General features: G+C 36.2%; 1 protein-coding gene across 1 annotated transcript in view; it reads left to right on the top strand.

Annotated features, from left to right (window-relative positions):
• The window catches only part of LOC150077440 (tetratricopeptide repeat protein 17), a 204,521-nt gene that overhangs the window by 74,933 nt on the left and 112,204 nt on the right, over nucleotides 1-17,384 (top strand). Inside the window, exons 5-7 of the mRNA XM_090385905.1 lie at nucleotides 5,943-6,052; nucleotides 13,108-13,255; nucleotides 15,955-16,094. Of these exons, the coding sequence (XP_090242031.1) occupies nucleotides 5,943-6,052; nucleotides 13,108-13,255; nucleotides 15,955-16,094 (398 nt within the window). The remainder of the gene's footprint in view (nucleotides 1-5,942; nucleotides 6,053-13,107; nucleotides 13,256-15,954; nucleotides 16,095-17,384) is intronic.

Raw genomic sequence — 17,384 nt, 5'->3', positions numbered from 1 at the left:
GGATAGACAAGACAGGACAGGAAGGGAGGAGGGGTTATGCTGTTAGTTAAGAAACACACAAAATCTAAGGAAGTGCATCCAATTGATGTTGGTGGACAATGCAATATTGAGTCTGTTTGGTGTGACATAAGCACTGGGAAAGGAAAAATGAGAGTAGGTGTGTGTTATAGGCCTAATGAATCTGATGAGTATAATGAGCAATTGGCAGAGAAATAGAGTGGGCCAGTAAATCAGTGTGTCTTATGATGGGAGATTTTAATTTCCCGGATATTGACTGGAATTTGTGGGTTGGTCACTCGCACACTAGCAAGGCTTTTGTGGATTTATTGGATGATTGTTTTATACAGCAGCATGTTCCGGAGGCAACTAGAGGGAGTAATACTCTTGATCTGATTATCAGTAGTGATTCTTCATGCATTAAGAATCTGCATATAAAGGAACTACTAGGTAGCAGTGATCACAGTGTGCTGAAGTGGGATTTACTCAAAGAGGTAACTACCGTCAGGGGTAAAGGGAAGGTTTTTGCTTTTGTAAAGGAGATTACAGTGGTCTGACACAGTATTTAAATTCTATATGGTGGAACCAACTGATGATGTTACCAACAGCAAATTCAAAATGGGAAGCATTCAAAGAATTAATCTTGCAAGCTACTAGGCTTTTCATAAATATTTCAGCAAAGAAATATTGCTCAAGATTTAGGCCTAAATGGATGTCAGATGAGCTAATTCGACATGTAACAGAGAAGAAAAATGCATGGGATACATATAAATTAACATGTGACACAGAAGCCTAGGATAGATATAAGCTGGTCTGTAACCAAGTTACAAAGGAGGTTAGGCAGGCGAAGGCAGATTAAGAGAAATCTTTGGCAAAGGATGCAAAGAAATCAGCAAAGAGTTCTTTACTTATGTAAACTCGAGAAGGAAGGGAATGAATCAGATTGGACCACTTGATATCGATGGTTCAACTGTTGATGATCCTGCTCAAGGAGCTAACAAACTGAATGAATATTTTGCATCGGCATTCACATATGAGGAGTTATTCAGGGGGGGGGGAATGCCAGAGGTGTATTCAACTCTGGCAGTAAGCTAGATAATCTTGTAATAACTGAGAGTAAAGTGGAGGAGAAATTGTTGAAGATAAACACAAGAAAGGCACCTGGAGTGGATGGAATCTATCCAATTATATTAAAGGAGGCGGCAAAGGAAGTAAGCAAACCTTTAGCCATAATTATGAGAGCTTCCGTGGACTCAGGGGAGGTAGCCATGGACTGGAGATGTGCGAATGTGACCCCAATCCACAAAGGAGGATCAAAGGGAGACACAGGTAATTACTGACCTGTTAGTTTAACTTTTGTTCCAGGGAAATGAATGGAGGCACTGGTTAAAGAAGCATTGCAGGATCATCTAGACAAGACTTCAGTTTTAGCTCGGACACAGCATGGGTGTGTTAGTGGACTAATGTTATTAGTGGAGTCCCCCAGGGTTCAGTGTTGGATCCATTGTTGTTTTCTGCATTCATTAATGATATTGATGATGGTATATCAGGCTTAATGTCCAAGTTTGCAGACGATATGAATGTCGGCAGGGTTGTTAATGACACTAACGACAGTAAGCTGCAGCAACAGGATCTAGAAAAGTTGAGCACATGGGCACAAGTTTAACATTTACAAATGTAAAGTACTACATATGGGAAGCAGTAATCCCAGAGTAACGTATCAACTCAGTGGTACCACACTGACAGTGGTAGAGAATGAAAAGGACCTGGGGTTAATTGTGCAGGGAGATATGAAGTTTTCTGAGCTGTGCCCACAGTCTGCAAGAGTAGCTCATGGTGTCTTGTCAATGATACACAGGAATGTTTCTAGCAGGGATAAGGAGGAGATTATCCCCTTGTATAAGGCAATGGTCCGGCCACACCATGAGTACTGTATACAGGTCTGGAGGCCTCATTTTAAGAAGGATGTAGAGCTGTTGGAATGAGTACAGAGAAGGGCAACAAGATTAGTGAATGGAACAAAGGGTTGCTCTTAAGGAGAAAGGCTTAAGTTTTGCAAATTACAGTGTCTGGAGACTAGGCACCTGCGAGGTGATCTGATTGAGGTGTATAAAGCCTTGAATGTTTGAGCATGCTCAGTGCTGATGGGATTCTTCCTCTCACTCAGAATAATCGTCTGAGAGGACATAAATTCAAACTGAGGAAAGACAGTTGTAGGCTAGATGTGCGGAAGTTTGGCTTTAGCCAGCGGGTGGTTGATTTTTGGAACAAACTTCCATCTGTCATTGTAGAAGTTGATAGCGTAAATAGATTCAAGGCAGACCTTGATAAACATTTGGAGCGAGTGGATGGGTGAAATAAGGTTTTTTTTTTTTTTTTTGGTTTTTTTTTTTCACTGATGCTATATAAGCTTGCTTTCTTGCATCATGTGACTTTGCTAATGCTAATGCTAATTTGGATCTTAGAAAGGCTTTTGATACTGTTGCACATGGAAGACTGCTGCACAAATTGTAGCAGTGTGGCATTGGAGGAAAATTGCTGCTATGGATAAAGGGGTGGTTGAGGGGGAGAAGACAGAGGGTGGTGATCAATGGACACTGCTCATCGTGGACTAATGTTATTAGTGGAGTACCCCAGGGTTCAGTGTTGGGTCCATTATTGTTTTCTGTATTTATAAATGATATTGATGATGGTATATCAAGCTTAATGTCCAAGTTTTCAGACAATACGAAGGTTGGCAGGGTGTTAAAAACACTAATGACAGTACATTGCTGCAACAGGATCTAGAAAAGTTGAGCAGATGGGCTGAGAGGTGGCAAATGAAATTTAACATTGAGAAATGTAAAATACTACATATGGGAAGCAGTAACCCCAGAGTAACGTATCAACTCTGTGGTACTACACTGACAGTGGTAGAGAATGAAAAGCACCTGGGGGTAATTGTGCAGGCAGATATGAAGTTCTCTTAGCAGTGCAGACGGGCTGCAAGAGTAGCTCATGGTGTCTTGTCAATGATATACAGGAATTTTTCTAGCAGGGATAAGGAGGTGATTATTCCCTTGTATAAGGCAATGGTCAGGCCACACCTTGAGTACTGTATACAGGTCTGGAGGCCTCATTTCAAGAAGGATCTAGAGCTGCTGGAACGAGTACAGAGAAGGGCAACAAGATTAGTGAACGGAACAAAGGGGTACGCTTACGAAGAAAGGCTTAAGTTTTGCAAATTACAGTGTCTGGAGACTAGGCACTAGCGAGGTGATCTGATAGAGATGTATAAAGCCTTGAATGGTTTGAGCATGCTCAATTCTGATGGGATTCTTCCTCTTGCTCAGAATAATCTCTTGAGAGGACATAAATTCAAATTGAGGGAAGACAGTTGTAGGATAGATGTGCAGAAGTTTGCCTTTAGCCAGCGGGTGGTTTGATTTCTGGAACAAGCTTCCATCTGTCGTAGAAGTTGATAGCTTAAACAGATTCAAGGCAGAACTAGACAAACATTTGGAGCAAGTGGATGGGTGAAATGAGAAGGAGGTGTGTGGTTTTTCTTTTTTTTTTTTTTTTTGGTCTGATTCTATATAAGCTTACTTCCTTGCATCATTTTCCCTTGCTAATGCTAACATTCTTTGCTAATATTTATAAAATAAGCTACTTTTACTGAAACTGCCACATTGATTATGAAAATCATATGCAAAAAGTTGAAGCAAACAGTTTTTTTTTTTCATCTTTTATTTCTATATGAGGCACATCAGCAGAAATACATTTATTTTTCAATTTGAAATAATAATGTTATTTAAAAAAGAATAAACTTTATTTACTTCATTTATTAAAAAGTTGTTCATTAAAAAATCTATTATATTAGGTAGAAATATTAACAACAACAAAAAAAAGGGACTAAAAATTCAAGACGAGAACTTCAAAAGTGTATTGTAAGAAACATCCAGCAACCTAAATTTTTATAGTTTTTGCAAGATTTCTTCCATCAGTAGTTCATAGTTTTCTTCCATTTTATTACCTAAAAACCTGTCAGCTAAGGATTTAAGACTACCATGCATCTAACCCAGTGGTTTTCAGCCGTGGCTGCGGCACACTAGGGTGCCGCAACAACATTCATGGGGCATTTGGGTTTAAGTTACTTAAAGTTATTATTATTATTATTTTTTAATTTGTATATTTATTTCATTATAAAAAGGTGTACTGTATCTTTTTAATTTTGTGGTGACCTATAATTGATCTTTATTTAGTACCTCTATATAAAGAATAAAATTATTATATAGGTATATATTAAAAGGTCAAAAACCACTGTGTTAGGTATTTATTTTGACCTAGGGGTGGCGTGAAAAAATTACTAGGACACTAAGGGTGCCATGAACTGAGGAAGGTTGAAGTTTGGGAACCTCTGATGTAACTGGATGTGGTTATTTTTTGTTTGAAACTGCTATCATGCAGTAGCTTCCTAATTAATTATCTGACAAAGATTTTGACTGTGAATTTTTCATAAATTAATTTTGGAAATTACAATTTTCTTTTAAGTAGTTAAAATAAATTAGGGCTGATACATGGTAAATGCAAGGTACTGCATATGGCCAGCAGTAATCCTCAAAATAACACCAGTTAGGTGATACCACACTCGTGGTGGTAAATGAAAGAGACCTAGGGATAATTGTAGGGTTTCTGTCAGTGATATACAGGAACTTTGCTTGCATGGACAAGGAAGTGATTATCTTATTGTATGAGACAGTGGTTAGGCCAGACTACATGTAGGTCTAGAAGCTTCATTTTAAGAGAGATGTGGATCTCTTGAAATGACTGCAGAGAAGAGCAGCCAGATTAGTCAAAAACACTTAGGAGCACTCTTACTACAAAAGACTTATTCAGCAAATTGTGCTATTGGAAACCAGGCACTTGAGAGGAGATTTGATTGAAGTGTTTAAGGCTTTAAATGAATTGAGTAAACTTAATGATGATGGTATTCTAACTGTTTTTTGGACACACTTAAATTGAAAAAGGATGGCTGCAGGATAGACCTGTGAAAATTTGCTTTCAGCCAGAGAGTGATTGTTGGAACATACTACAACAACAACTCTTGATAATTCAAGATTTTATGTGGTAGGGGGGGGATGGGATTGCTGAATTTCTGTTGGTCTGATTTTAATTAAATCTGGTATGACTCAATAAATCTTTCTAAAAGATCCAAATTGCTTAACAAGAGATCAGCGTAGGAATAAAGCAGTACATCCATACATCTGAGTTGACCATGGTTCGTTCATATGACTATTAAATACATTGATATTTTTGTTTTCTTTATCTTGTAAGCTGTTCTAACTACTATGTTATTGTTGTAGAGTATAAACAGAAAAATTTATTTTATAAAGTTGCATTGATTAAAATCTATTCTTGGGAGTAGAGTTGTTATGTGCATGCAGACATGAAGACAATAGATAGATGCCTTATGCATTTCAAACTTGCTCAAAAATGATAAATTCATCTAAATTTTGTCATTTTCGTTTATTGTTCATTCCTCCACTTGTATAGTCTGGGATATTCCAATATTGGTTACACTAGTATGTAATTTTTGAGAATATGAATGTGTATGATTCTTATATAGGTTTGTGGTGGTGGGGGAGGGGAGCTTTGGGTTGGAAGTATCATAGTCATAAATCATATTTTCAAAAACTAATAAATAAAATCAATAGGTATCACTCTGTATGAATATCATTAGCTGTCACATCTTCAGACTTGAAATTACACGTGGAAAAAATATTTTCATATTTATCTATGAATTTTTGTGGATTAGTTTTGATTTAATCCTCAAACAAAGTTATTACTAAATATATTAAATCTGTAAGTTGAACATAAGATTAACTTTGTGAATGCTATAATGATAATAATTTTTCATATTTTATTAGGATTAGTTTTACTGTAAAGTGTAATCTGATATTTTACAGAATTTTACATCATGGATTCTGTTCAATATGGCTGCCTATTACTGGAGGGTTCAAGGTGATGCCTACAGCGCCATAGAGTGTGTACGGCGTGCACTTCACTTTTCTCCTAGGTATATTAACAAGCAATTCAAGTATTTTATTGTTGTTTACTGGTTGATGTTAAAGTATTTGTAAATTAATATTCCTAACCTATTGAAATTGGCAACTAGCAAAAGCAAAGAGAAAATGTTCACAGTAAATTAATGGTTTACCTGATATATATTGTTTAATAGTTTAGAGGCTATTAATTGTGAGAAACTGTCCTAGAAAATGAATTGTCTGTTTATTATTGTTGACACTGCAGTACACTTCTTTATTTTATTGTTATTAGGTCTATTTGTAATAAAAAATATTTTGGATTTCATGAAACTTTATAGTATTAGTAACGGCCGCATGGTGCAAAAAAGCCTATGGCTTATGCTGCACCAGCCAAAAAAAAAAAAAAAAAAATCCGAACAAAACAATGATAAAAACAAAAACAAAAAAAATAATAAATAAATAAAATAAAATAAATAACTAAATAATAATAATTAATAAAAAAAAAAAAGGAAATTAAACCTATCATCCTATGTGCTTCCCTTACCCGAAAGTACTATCCAGATGACCTTTGAATTTCCCCAAACTGTCGGCCTCTACCACCCCATGAAGGCAACTTATTCCAGTAATTTATAACTCGCTGGCTAAAATAAAACTTCCTGCAGTCCAATCTAAACATTTCCCCCCGTAACTTGAATTTATGTCCCCTAGTTCTAGCATCATTTATAATCTTGAAAATTTTGTCCTCAGTCATTTTACTGATGTCTCTCAGAGCCTTAAACACCTCAATCAAATCTCCTCTAAGGTGTCTAGTTTCCAAACTCTGCAACCCACATATTCGAAGTCTTTCTTCATAAGGACGCCCCTTTGCCGATCTCACCAGGCGAGTTACCCTTCTTTGCACCCTTTCAAGAAGCTTGATGTCTTTCTTTAGGTGCGGTCTCCATACTTGAACACAGTATTCCAAGTGTGGTCTAACATAAGCCTTATATAATGGGATTATCACGTCCCTATCTCTACTTGCAAAAGTTCAATATATCATCGATAGGACACCATGGGCCTTCCTTGCAACCTGTTTACAATGCTCAGAGAATTTCATGTCTGACCGTATCGTAACACCCAAGTCCCTTTCCTCCAGTACTGGGTTTAGTTGAACTCCACCAAGTGAATAAGTTATTTTGGGATTACTGTTTCCCAGGTGTAATACCTTACACTTTGTTGGATTGAAGCACAGCTGCCATTTTTCTGACCATTCCTGAAGTCTATCTAGGTCTCTCTGAAGAAGCTCAGCTTGACAGTGATCATTAACTACTCTACCAATTTTAACATCATCTGCAAATTTAGACATCACGCCCTCTATCCCTTCATCAATGTCGTTTATGAAAATTAAAAACAACAGTGGTCCTAATACTGATCCTTGGGGAACCCCACTTCTTACATCAACCCAATCTGAGGAATAGCCATTTATAACAACCCTCTACCTCCTGCCCTGAAGCCATCCTGATATCCATCTAAGGATTTTCCCAGTGATTCCAACCTGTTCCAGCTTATAAAGCAACCACTCATGTGGGACTGAGTCAAAAGCTTTGCTGAAATCTAAATAAACAATGTCGAAATTATTCCCTAAATCCAGCTTGTGAGTGACCCTTTCGAAATAGCGAACCAGATTTGTTAAACATGGTTTTCCCTTTACAAAACCATGCTGAGTATCCTTGAGAATTTCAGTTCGATCCAAATGATCCTGAATTCCACCCTTGATCATTGCCTCCATGATTTTCCCTACTACTGAAGTCAGACTGACAGGTCGATAATTTCCAACTTCACTTTTAGAGCCACCCTTATGTATGGGAGATATATTTGCACTTTTCCAATCCAAGGGAATCTCCCCAGAGTCTAGTGATGCTCGCATAATTAGCCTCAATGGTTCAATGCACTCGCTTGTTGCCTCTCTTAAGATTATAGGGTATATTCCATCAACTCCAGGAGCCTTACTGGTCTGTAGGCTCGAAAGTTTTTTCATTAAATAATCTTGCGAAATTTCAATATCATTAATTACATATTTTTTAACTTTGCTCCCACACTCCTCAAATAGGCCTCTGAGGTTGGGTATATTCATATTACGTTCTTAGCGTTTTTTCACCAACCTTTCATGGAGTGAAATAAAATTAAAATAAAATAAAACAAAACAAATCTTGATAACTATATTTACAATAACCTGTATTTACAAAATTAATATACGTATTACAATATTAAAAGTATTAAAACACAAGATTAAAATGCATTAAAATATACTAAGTTAAAAGCGATAAAATCCCGTAGCTTTCAAAGGCTCCAGCCTTCTTCTTCAGCAGTACTCTCTATTATTCAGTACACCTTTAAATATCAGCAGGGTAATGGTAGGCATCACATGTTTCCATTCTCACGTGTTCCGCTCTCTTGCATTGTGGAACCGGAAGTGGCTCGAACGGAAGTCGTACGGAACCGTTCATCCTTTTTTAGGATAATAGTCTCTAAAAGGGGGTGAATCCGTACACCCCTATCCCTATTAATGTTGGTTGTAGAGCTGATCCGCAAACTCTCGAGCCACTTACGGTCCCAGAACCTATGCGCCCGATCGGTGATAGTGGCATCGTCTGGGGAGATCTGGTGCTGCTTCTCCCAAAAATGTTCGGCCACGGCGGACTTGTCATATTCCGCATTTCTTATTGCTTTTTTGTGTTCCCCCAGACGATCTTTGAGACGACGTTTTGTCTCCCCTACATAACATTCCCCACAATCCGGGCATCTAATATTATATACGACCCCACTAGCATCCTCTTTTTGAATGGGGTCCTTAACTTGAGACACAACTGTGCGCAGTCTTCGTCCCGGAAGCTGCACACAGCGTGTCTGATATTTTCTTAATACTCTAGTTATATAATCCGTCAAGCCCGGATAATAGGGAATGTATGCAGTGGATACTGGTATAAAAGATTCATCTCTCCTCTGATTTTCATTAATAAATTTATCTATAATCCTCTGGGGGTAACCACATTTAGTAAGATCCGCCGTGACACGTTCATACTCTGCTTTCCTATCATCGGAGTTACTGCAATGTGATTTCGCTCTATTAATTAGCGTTCTTATCACACTGTTCCTATGATGGCTGGTCAGGGCTGAATTATAATGCGTATATTGCCCTTTACACATCGTTTTTCTAAAGACTTTTGTCTTTAACTGCTGGTCTTCCCTACAGACCAACACATCCAGGAACGGCAGAACTCCTCCATCTTCAACTTCCGATGTAAATTGTATGAATTGGGAGAAGCCATTTAAGATATTCAACACATGATCTTCACTCCCCTTCCGAACAAATGTAAACGTATCATCCACATACCTTTTCCAGGGGCGCATAGGGAGAACACTAGCATTAAATATTCTGGTCTCGAGCTCCTCCATAGCTAAATTTGCTATAATTGCGCTAATGGGGGAGCCCATAGCTGTACCATTAACCTGCTTATATATAATGTTATCAAAAACCATAGTGCTACTTGAGAGGCACAATTCTATACCCTTCCTAATATCTTCTGGATTAAGTTGCGTCCTAGTATTTAGGGTAGTATCCCTCTGTAAAACTATGTTTGCACACCACACTCCATGGTCAATAGGAATACAAGTGAATAACGATTTTACATCAAATGATATCATAATTTCATCCTCTTCTATACGCTGGCTCCTAATAAAGTGCACAAATTCTTTACTATCCTTGATACTATATTCAGAGAGTCCTACTAGTGGAGACAATAGTTTGGCTAGGAAACCCGAAAGTGCATACGTCGGACTACCTATAAATGAGACTATGGGTCTGAGTGGCACGTCTACTTTGTGGATTTTGGGTAAGCCATAAAACCTTGGCATTTGGCTACCTGTAGCATGTAGTGTCCAATATTGTTCTTTAGAAATCTTATTAGATTTAAGCCAACTCTGCAACATTCCGTTCACTTGTCGCTCCAAACTAAGAAGTGGACTCTTCTGGATAACCTTATAGGTTGTCTGATCTTCTAATAAGCTCAACGCTTTATTCTTATATACTTCAAACAAAGCTACCTTTTGAGGATGAGCGATTATTTAACGTTGCCAGATGGTATCATAAGAAGATCTTAAATATATGGATTGGAAAATTACATAGGGACTTACATAATGTTAGGAAAGAAAAAAGACAGTGCTTTGAAGGAATAAGGGATATATTGACACCGATGCACCTATCAGGTGTGATTAGTGTAGTGACAGCTAAAGTAAAGTATATTTCCGATAGCTATAAACGGAGACAAATAGGGAAGTTTGACAGGCTTAAAGAACAAAGTAAGGTGAGAGGCAGTAATGATAATATTACTAAGGATTTTGTAATTAATATGAGTAATAAACAACTAACTAAAGAGCAGTTGGAGGTCCTAAATCTAGGACCAAAATTTGCCATGGTACCGCCCAGAATACCCGTTGCAGAAATTGCAATGGGTGTGGAAAGGGCCATAAATAAACTTCCCGTAGATATAGCTAATGAAGCTCGAGTGAAAATAGCAGCCATCCTTAGTCAAGCTAAGAGTGCTCCTTCCAATCTTAATGTGAAGCAAAAACTAGCACTAAGAAACCTTAAACAAGATGATAGTATTATAATTTTACCCGCGGATAAAGGAAAAGCAACTGTGGTTCTTAATAAAGAAGTATATAAGAATAAAGCGTTGAGCTTATTAGAAGATCAGACAATCAGAGGAGAGATGAATCTTTTATACCAGTATCCACTGCATACATTCCCTATTATCCGGGCTTGACGGATTATATAACTAGAGTATTAAGAAAATATCAGACACGCTGTGTGCAGCTTCCGGGACGAAGACTGCGCACAGTTGTGTCTCAAGTTAAGGACCCCATTCAAAAAGAGGATGCTAGTGGGGTCGTATATAATATTAGATGCCTGGATTGTGGGGAATGTTATGTAGGGGAGACAAAACGTCGTCTCAAAGATCGTCTGGGGGAACACAAAAAAGCAATAAGAAATGCGGAATATGACAAGTCCGCCGTGGCCGAACATTTTTGGGAGAAGCAGCACCAGATCTCCCCAGACGATGCCACTATCACCGATCGGGCGCATAGGTTCTGGGACCGTAAGTGGCTCGAGAGTTTGCGGATCAGCTCTACAACCAACATTAATAGAGATAGGGGTGTACGGATTCACCCCCTTTTAGAGACTATTATCCTAAAAAAGGATGAACGGTTCCGTACGACTTCCGTTCGAGCCACTTCCGGTTCCACAATGCAAGAGAGCGGAACACGTGAGAATGGAAACATGTGATGCCTACCATTACCCTGCTGATATTTAAAGGTGTACTGAATAATAGAGAGTACTGCTGAAGAAGAAGGCTGGAGCCTTTGAAAGCTACGGGATTTTATCGCTTTTAACTTAGTATATTTTAATGCATTTTAATCTTGTGTTTTAATACTTTTAATATTGTAATACGTATATTAATTTTGTAAATACAGGTTATTGTAAATATAGTTATCAAGATTTGTTTTGTTTTATTTTATTTTAATTTTATTTCACTCCATGAAAGGTTGGTGAAAAAACGCTAAGAACGTAATATTTGCTCCCACAATTTCCCATTGCCACAAAAGGCTTTTCATTTGTAAATATCGATGCAAAATAACTGTTGAGTTCATCTGCAATGGCAGCTGGTGTATTTATTACTATCCCCTTTCCCTTATGTAAAGGTCCGATCTGGTTTGTCCTCCTCTTCTTGGCATTTATATATGTGAAGAATTCTTTATCCCCCCTCTTTGCTCTGTTTGCTAGTGATTTCTCATAAACTGCCTTTGCCTGTCGAACCTTTTCTGTGGCTCTATTACACATCACTTTGTAGCTGTTATAGGCTTCAGTACTTTCTATTGCTCTGTAACCTTTCCATGCCACCTTTTTCTGCTCAAGTAATGTGGCAACTTCACTATTCATCCAACTTGGAACCCTTCTCGTGGAGTATTTTTTAATGGTATATACGCATTCAAGGCATCTTGTGATTAATGTTTTAAAAGTGTACCACAGTTCAATTGTATTCATTCTCTGCACAATTTATTTTAATATTGGTCCTGGTGAAGTGGTTATTGTTATATTTGAGAAGCAGAATTGTATTGCTGACATCTCAGCTTGAATAATTTTAGAAGCTGTATGATAAGAGGAAATACCACATTTCGTACCTTCCTCTGGATAGTTCTCATTCTTCCTTTATTTTGAGAAAATGGTAGTGCTACTGGTATTATCATGGAATTGCTAAGTGCTTTGTTTCCATAATTATGCTATGCTTTAAAAATTAACCAAAACAAAAAAAAAAAAAAAAACTGGATCAAAAACAAAAAGAATGGATCAAATGTTTTGTTTCCTGTATTTTTAAAGAATGTAGCATCATATTTTTTTTTTTTTTATGAAAAACCCAAACACGAAAGGTATCAAAACCTATAGTACTTAGTACCGTGCATGGGTTGAAGGAGAAGTATGGGGGGAGAGGGATGCAGGAAACTTTGCTCTAGAGACTAAACGTGGGTTTCACCACTTCAAGCCTCCAATAAGCAAAGTGGTGGTATTTCACCAGTTGATAAAAGTCATCTACCGCCTACATAAATGTAGGTGTATAAATGAGGCTGAACTATATAAATGTAGTTCAGCCTCTTTCATGTATTGGTTATATTTAAATTCACATTATGTTTAAGTTTTGGTAATAAATTTAATTTGCCTTAAGTAATTGTGTCTTTTAGCCATAAAGTCAGTTACAGTTATTTATTAGGAAGAAATTTCCTTAATTTGGATAAAAAAGTATTTTCTGCATTGTAGTGTGTAATATAATTTATTCAGATTTGGTTAAGAGAGGAAAAATGGTGGGGAAAGGGGGGAATATTTCACTAATATAAGTCGTAAGTAATGTATTCTGCTTCTAGTATGGCTTAATACTATTTCAGATTTCAAAAATTTATAATGTTATATATTTTTTATATAATTATATTCATATAAAATAGTTCCAAAAATAGCATTTACTTTGAGTATATAATTTACTTTTATTTATTTCAGAGAGCAGAAAGATATAGCGCTAATAAGTCTTGGTAATATTCTCCATCATGCTCACTTGTCAGAAGAAGCTGCCATTGTAGTTCATGCTGCAGTTGATACAGCACCAGATAATGCCATATGTCATTTCACTCTGGGAAATATTTATGCTGTAAGTTGCTTAAAGTGAATTATTAACACGTTACAGTTTGTTTTTTGTTTTGACAGTTTCTTAAAATTTAGACACTGAAACAGGTTATATTTGTTAGTAGAACTTTTCAAAATTTCAAAGAGAAAGAGGAGGTGTCATCATCATCCTCTGATGAAGGACAAGTGCTAAAACACATTGGAGCGATGTGAAAATCAAGTGTCGTTAGTTGCCTTATGTTTCCCTTTTAGGGAAGTAAGCCAGCCTGTCCCCTAAATTTTTTTTTTTTAAATCTAAGATGTGTCTGTTTTGATAGACACACTATCATGTTTAATGTCACTGCTTTTAACTTAACATCTTTGGTATTGGCTAGATAAATCTGGATGTTATGTCCTATGAAATTAGTACATTGCAACCATAATATAGTGTGCCTCATTATATTGTGAGTTCAGATATAACATATTGTGATCAAGTTCTCCAAGGCTGATTAAAAAAAATGCAGTTTATGCAAAAACAGTAATTTGATAATAGAAACTGGAAAAAGTAGACATTTATACCTCCTAGCGGGGTGGTAGTGTGTATGTGTAGCTCCTTTAATGGTTTCTGAAGTGTTGGGTATGTGCCATAATGGGGGGGGGGGGGCACACGAATGTTCCTAATAACAAATTCACTTATTCCAATGAAGAAGTTAGATTCAATGAAAATGTCGTTAGGTGAAAGAAGTCCACTATTATATAAATTTTTGAAAACTCTGAGCTATTTCATTCTCTTCTGCTGTAATGTGCATTTTGACAATGTGAATTTGCTCCAACGCAACTGACATATTAGGGAACAATGCTCATGCACGATTTCATCTGCAAGTAACACCAGGTGAACACAAAACCCAGCACAACGCTGAACGTAGTGACCTGCATAGCAATACATATAAGTTAAAGAAGCTTAAAAAATGTTAATTGTGTGAGTTATATTTCCCTTTTATTGTAGTTGTATTGGTCGGAGGCACTGTTGGCATTCGCTGTATTCACAAGATAAGTGATATTGTAGGCTGATCATGTTTTCAGGAGCTGACATTTTCGGTTTGAACAGAAATTTCGTAAGGTGAGATAGTGAGTGGTGGAGCACATTTCTGGAGGTCATTACCATAAAACAATAAAAACAATTTGCAGGTCTCGGTTTATTGGGCTTTTCTGTTAGTGCAATCTAATTATAAACAGGTAGTAAACTTGATTTTATTGCATTTGTGATAATAAATGGTAGCTGATAGCTGGAATTCTATGGATTTTTACGTTATTATGATGAAATGTGTTTCCCCTTCAATAATATAAAAATCATAAATAAATTTTCTGAATCTTCTCTTCATTCCTATTTTTACTGCGCAAAATTTTTACTGCATATCTCACTTGTGCAATTTGTGCATGCTGTGTTCGTCATTATTGATTGCTTATCTTTTTTACTGTTTTAAATTTCACAATCCAAAAAAAATGTCAGTGAACAGAAATATCAATTAGTATGTATATATTACTGTAATATTTATTTATTTATTAGAAAATTAAAGATTTTTAAACCTGTTTTAGCAGTTTTATTGGGTTTCTAACTTATTTTAGTGTTTTACTTACCACACTGAACTTTTTTTTTTGAGTGCTCTGCCCCATCCCTATTTTTCCTATACGCCCTGTTGTTTCTAATGCATGAATATACCATACCATAACGCGGAGACTTTTAGGAACATGTGTACTGCGTTATAGCAAAACTGAATATATATCCAGTTCAAAATAGCTTTTTTTATAAACAACATGCCTTACCAGAGGTGACTGATTACTGTAGATTCACAGTTTCTCCCTTACCCTACCTCATCTAGAGATACAATAAATATATATATTTTAATAAAACGTTAATTATTCATATGAAATGCTAAATTAATTGTGTAATTAACCAACCAGCGCATTTGTCAATTGCAATATGTATCCATTAGAGATCAAATTTTTGTAAACAACAGCATGCAGAATCCTTTTCTAAATTGAAATTTCATTTAGAAATTGGACTGTATGAGAGTAAGGCCTGTCCATTAAGTCCGATTTTCCTTTGAAACTCAAAAGAAATAAATATTGTCAAAAAATATTAAATATTATAGTACTGTATTTTACTGCACTTATTTTGGAGCAGAAGAGCTTGAAATTTCATAGTATCATATATTGGCACTGGAAACTCTGACTAAAGCTTATTCAGAGTATTTTCCATACCTTCTCTGGATATTCAGATGACTCCTTACAGGTGTCTGAAAACAGACATGAAACACTCTTGGCAGGTTGATGACTGCAAGGAAAATCCTGGTTCCCTGGCACTCTGCTTTATTGTGAAAATATTTTAACTCATGGTAAATACCATCAGATTGAGGTACTTAGGTTACCAGGGGCCCCTACAGGCAAAAAGCTGATTTACTGGATGCTGTCCATTATTTCCAAAGTCTGAATTGAGGTCTGTTAAAGTAAGGATTTGCCATATATATTTAATGGTTGGGAAAGATTCAGTGCATGTGTATCACATAAGCTCATCTGGTGTCTAAACAATAGGCTTATCATTTGTATCATTTGAGTATACACAAATTCTCAGAAAATTACATTTGTTTGACAAAAATAATCAGAAAATTTTTTGTATATTTTCTGATTATTTTTTATATAATAAAAGAGCAATAAGATATATCTAATTTCTCCTTTCAATTTCAGGTATTGGCAGATTACAATAAATCTATGATCTGTTTTGAAAATACGTTAAAAGTTCAACCAGATTTTAAGAATGCTGAACAGAGGCTACATGCTGTACTTTGCCATAGCAAATTAGAAAAGGCTTTAGAAGCACAGCATAAGTATGCTTTTATTTTATTTTATATTTTTCACCTACTTATTTTGCTTATTTTATTATATATATATAATTCTTAATTAACCACGTAGTAGTTATGATTAATTCAGTAATGGTTGCCTGTCAGCAGGATACCTGACAGGTGACTCTTAAAAACATTCTCATGTTAATGCTAATTAATGATTAATTAATTAGCATTAATTCTCATTAATTAGCATGAGAATTAATGCTAATTCTCATGCTAATTAATGATTAAAAATCTAAAATTTTTTTACTTTCCCAAATATAGTCACTTTTACTAGTTTCTGAAGTTCTTTTTTTTTTTTTTTTGTACAGAATCTATCAGTTGCTCTGCCACTGTCTTTAGAACTTTTCAGCTTTTTCTTGAAGTGTGGCATGGTACATGGAACATTCCCAGCTTACCCTAGTTGTTTCTAAAAGATTTATTATTGTTTTCACAGAGTAAAGACAACAACACGAAACTTAAAATGGCTGCTGCTGCTCCGTGGGAAACAACATGATTTCATATTTCATGTGCTGTGAAGAGTGGCCCTCATGGGGACATCCTTCCCACACCGGGTGGAAAAGACTGGACTTCGAATCCTGTTGATGATGTAAGGAATTTTTATGGGCTTTTTTTCACAATGAGGCTGAGATAGTCAGTCTTAGGCGAGGGTAGCATGGTTTTCCCTTCCCTGAAACTCAGGATCAAAAAAACAGAAAATCAACCATAGAACACACTATTTACAAGCAGTATACACAGAGCAATATGGCCTTGGTTGCTGTTGCTCCTAAAACCCTACTACAACAATAACTGTGAAGAGTGCCAAATTTCAGGTTTCATTATTTCATTTTCAGATTTATTTCAAAATAAATTTTGAAATAAATCTGAAAATGGGAGTAATTAATAGTATTAAATATATATATGTTTTTAATTTTTTAATAATATTTTTTGAAGTGAAACTTCTTTAGGTGTGCTCCAGGCAGTTTTCAGATGGAAGTAACTTGCGTTCATGGATTGACAAAAAATGCAACGAAAATGCAATAGTAGCCATAAGTAAATGCTTTACAGCCAACTATCATACTAGGCTAAGTGTCCAGTTCTTTCACGATCACCGAAGTTAAGCAGCGTTAGGCCCGGTTAGTAAGTGGGAGGGTGACCACCTGGGAATACCCTGTATTGTTGACTTTTTGCCTTCCTTTCTTTTTGTTAACCTGTGGAAAATATTCTTCTGATTTTCATATATTATTTAATTTTTTTAATTGGTAAGGTAATGAAGTGTAAATCTGTGCTTTA

Source organism: Mastigoproctus giganteus, chromosome 12 (genome assembly GCF_048544385.1).
Source record: "Mastigoproctus giganteus isolate SK-2022 chromosome 12, ASM4854438v1, whole genome shotgun sequence".
Taxonomy (NCBI): Eukaryota; Metazoa; Arthropoda; class Arachnida; order Uropygi; family Thelyphonidae; genus Mastigoproctus; species Mastigoproctus giganteus.
This window is presented reverse-complemented; position numbering and strand designations above follow the sequence as displayed.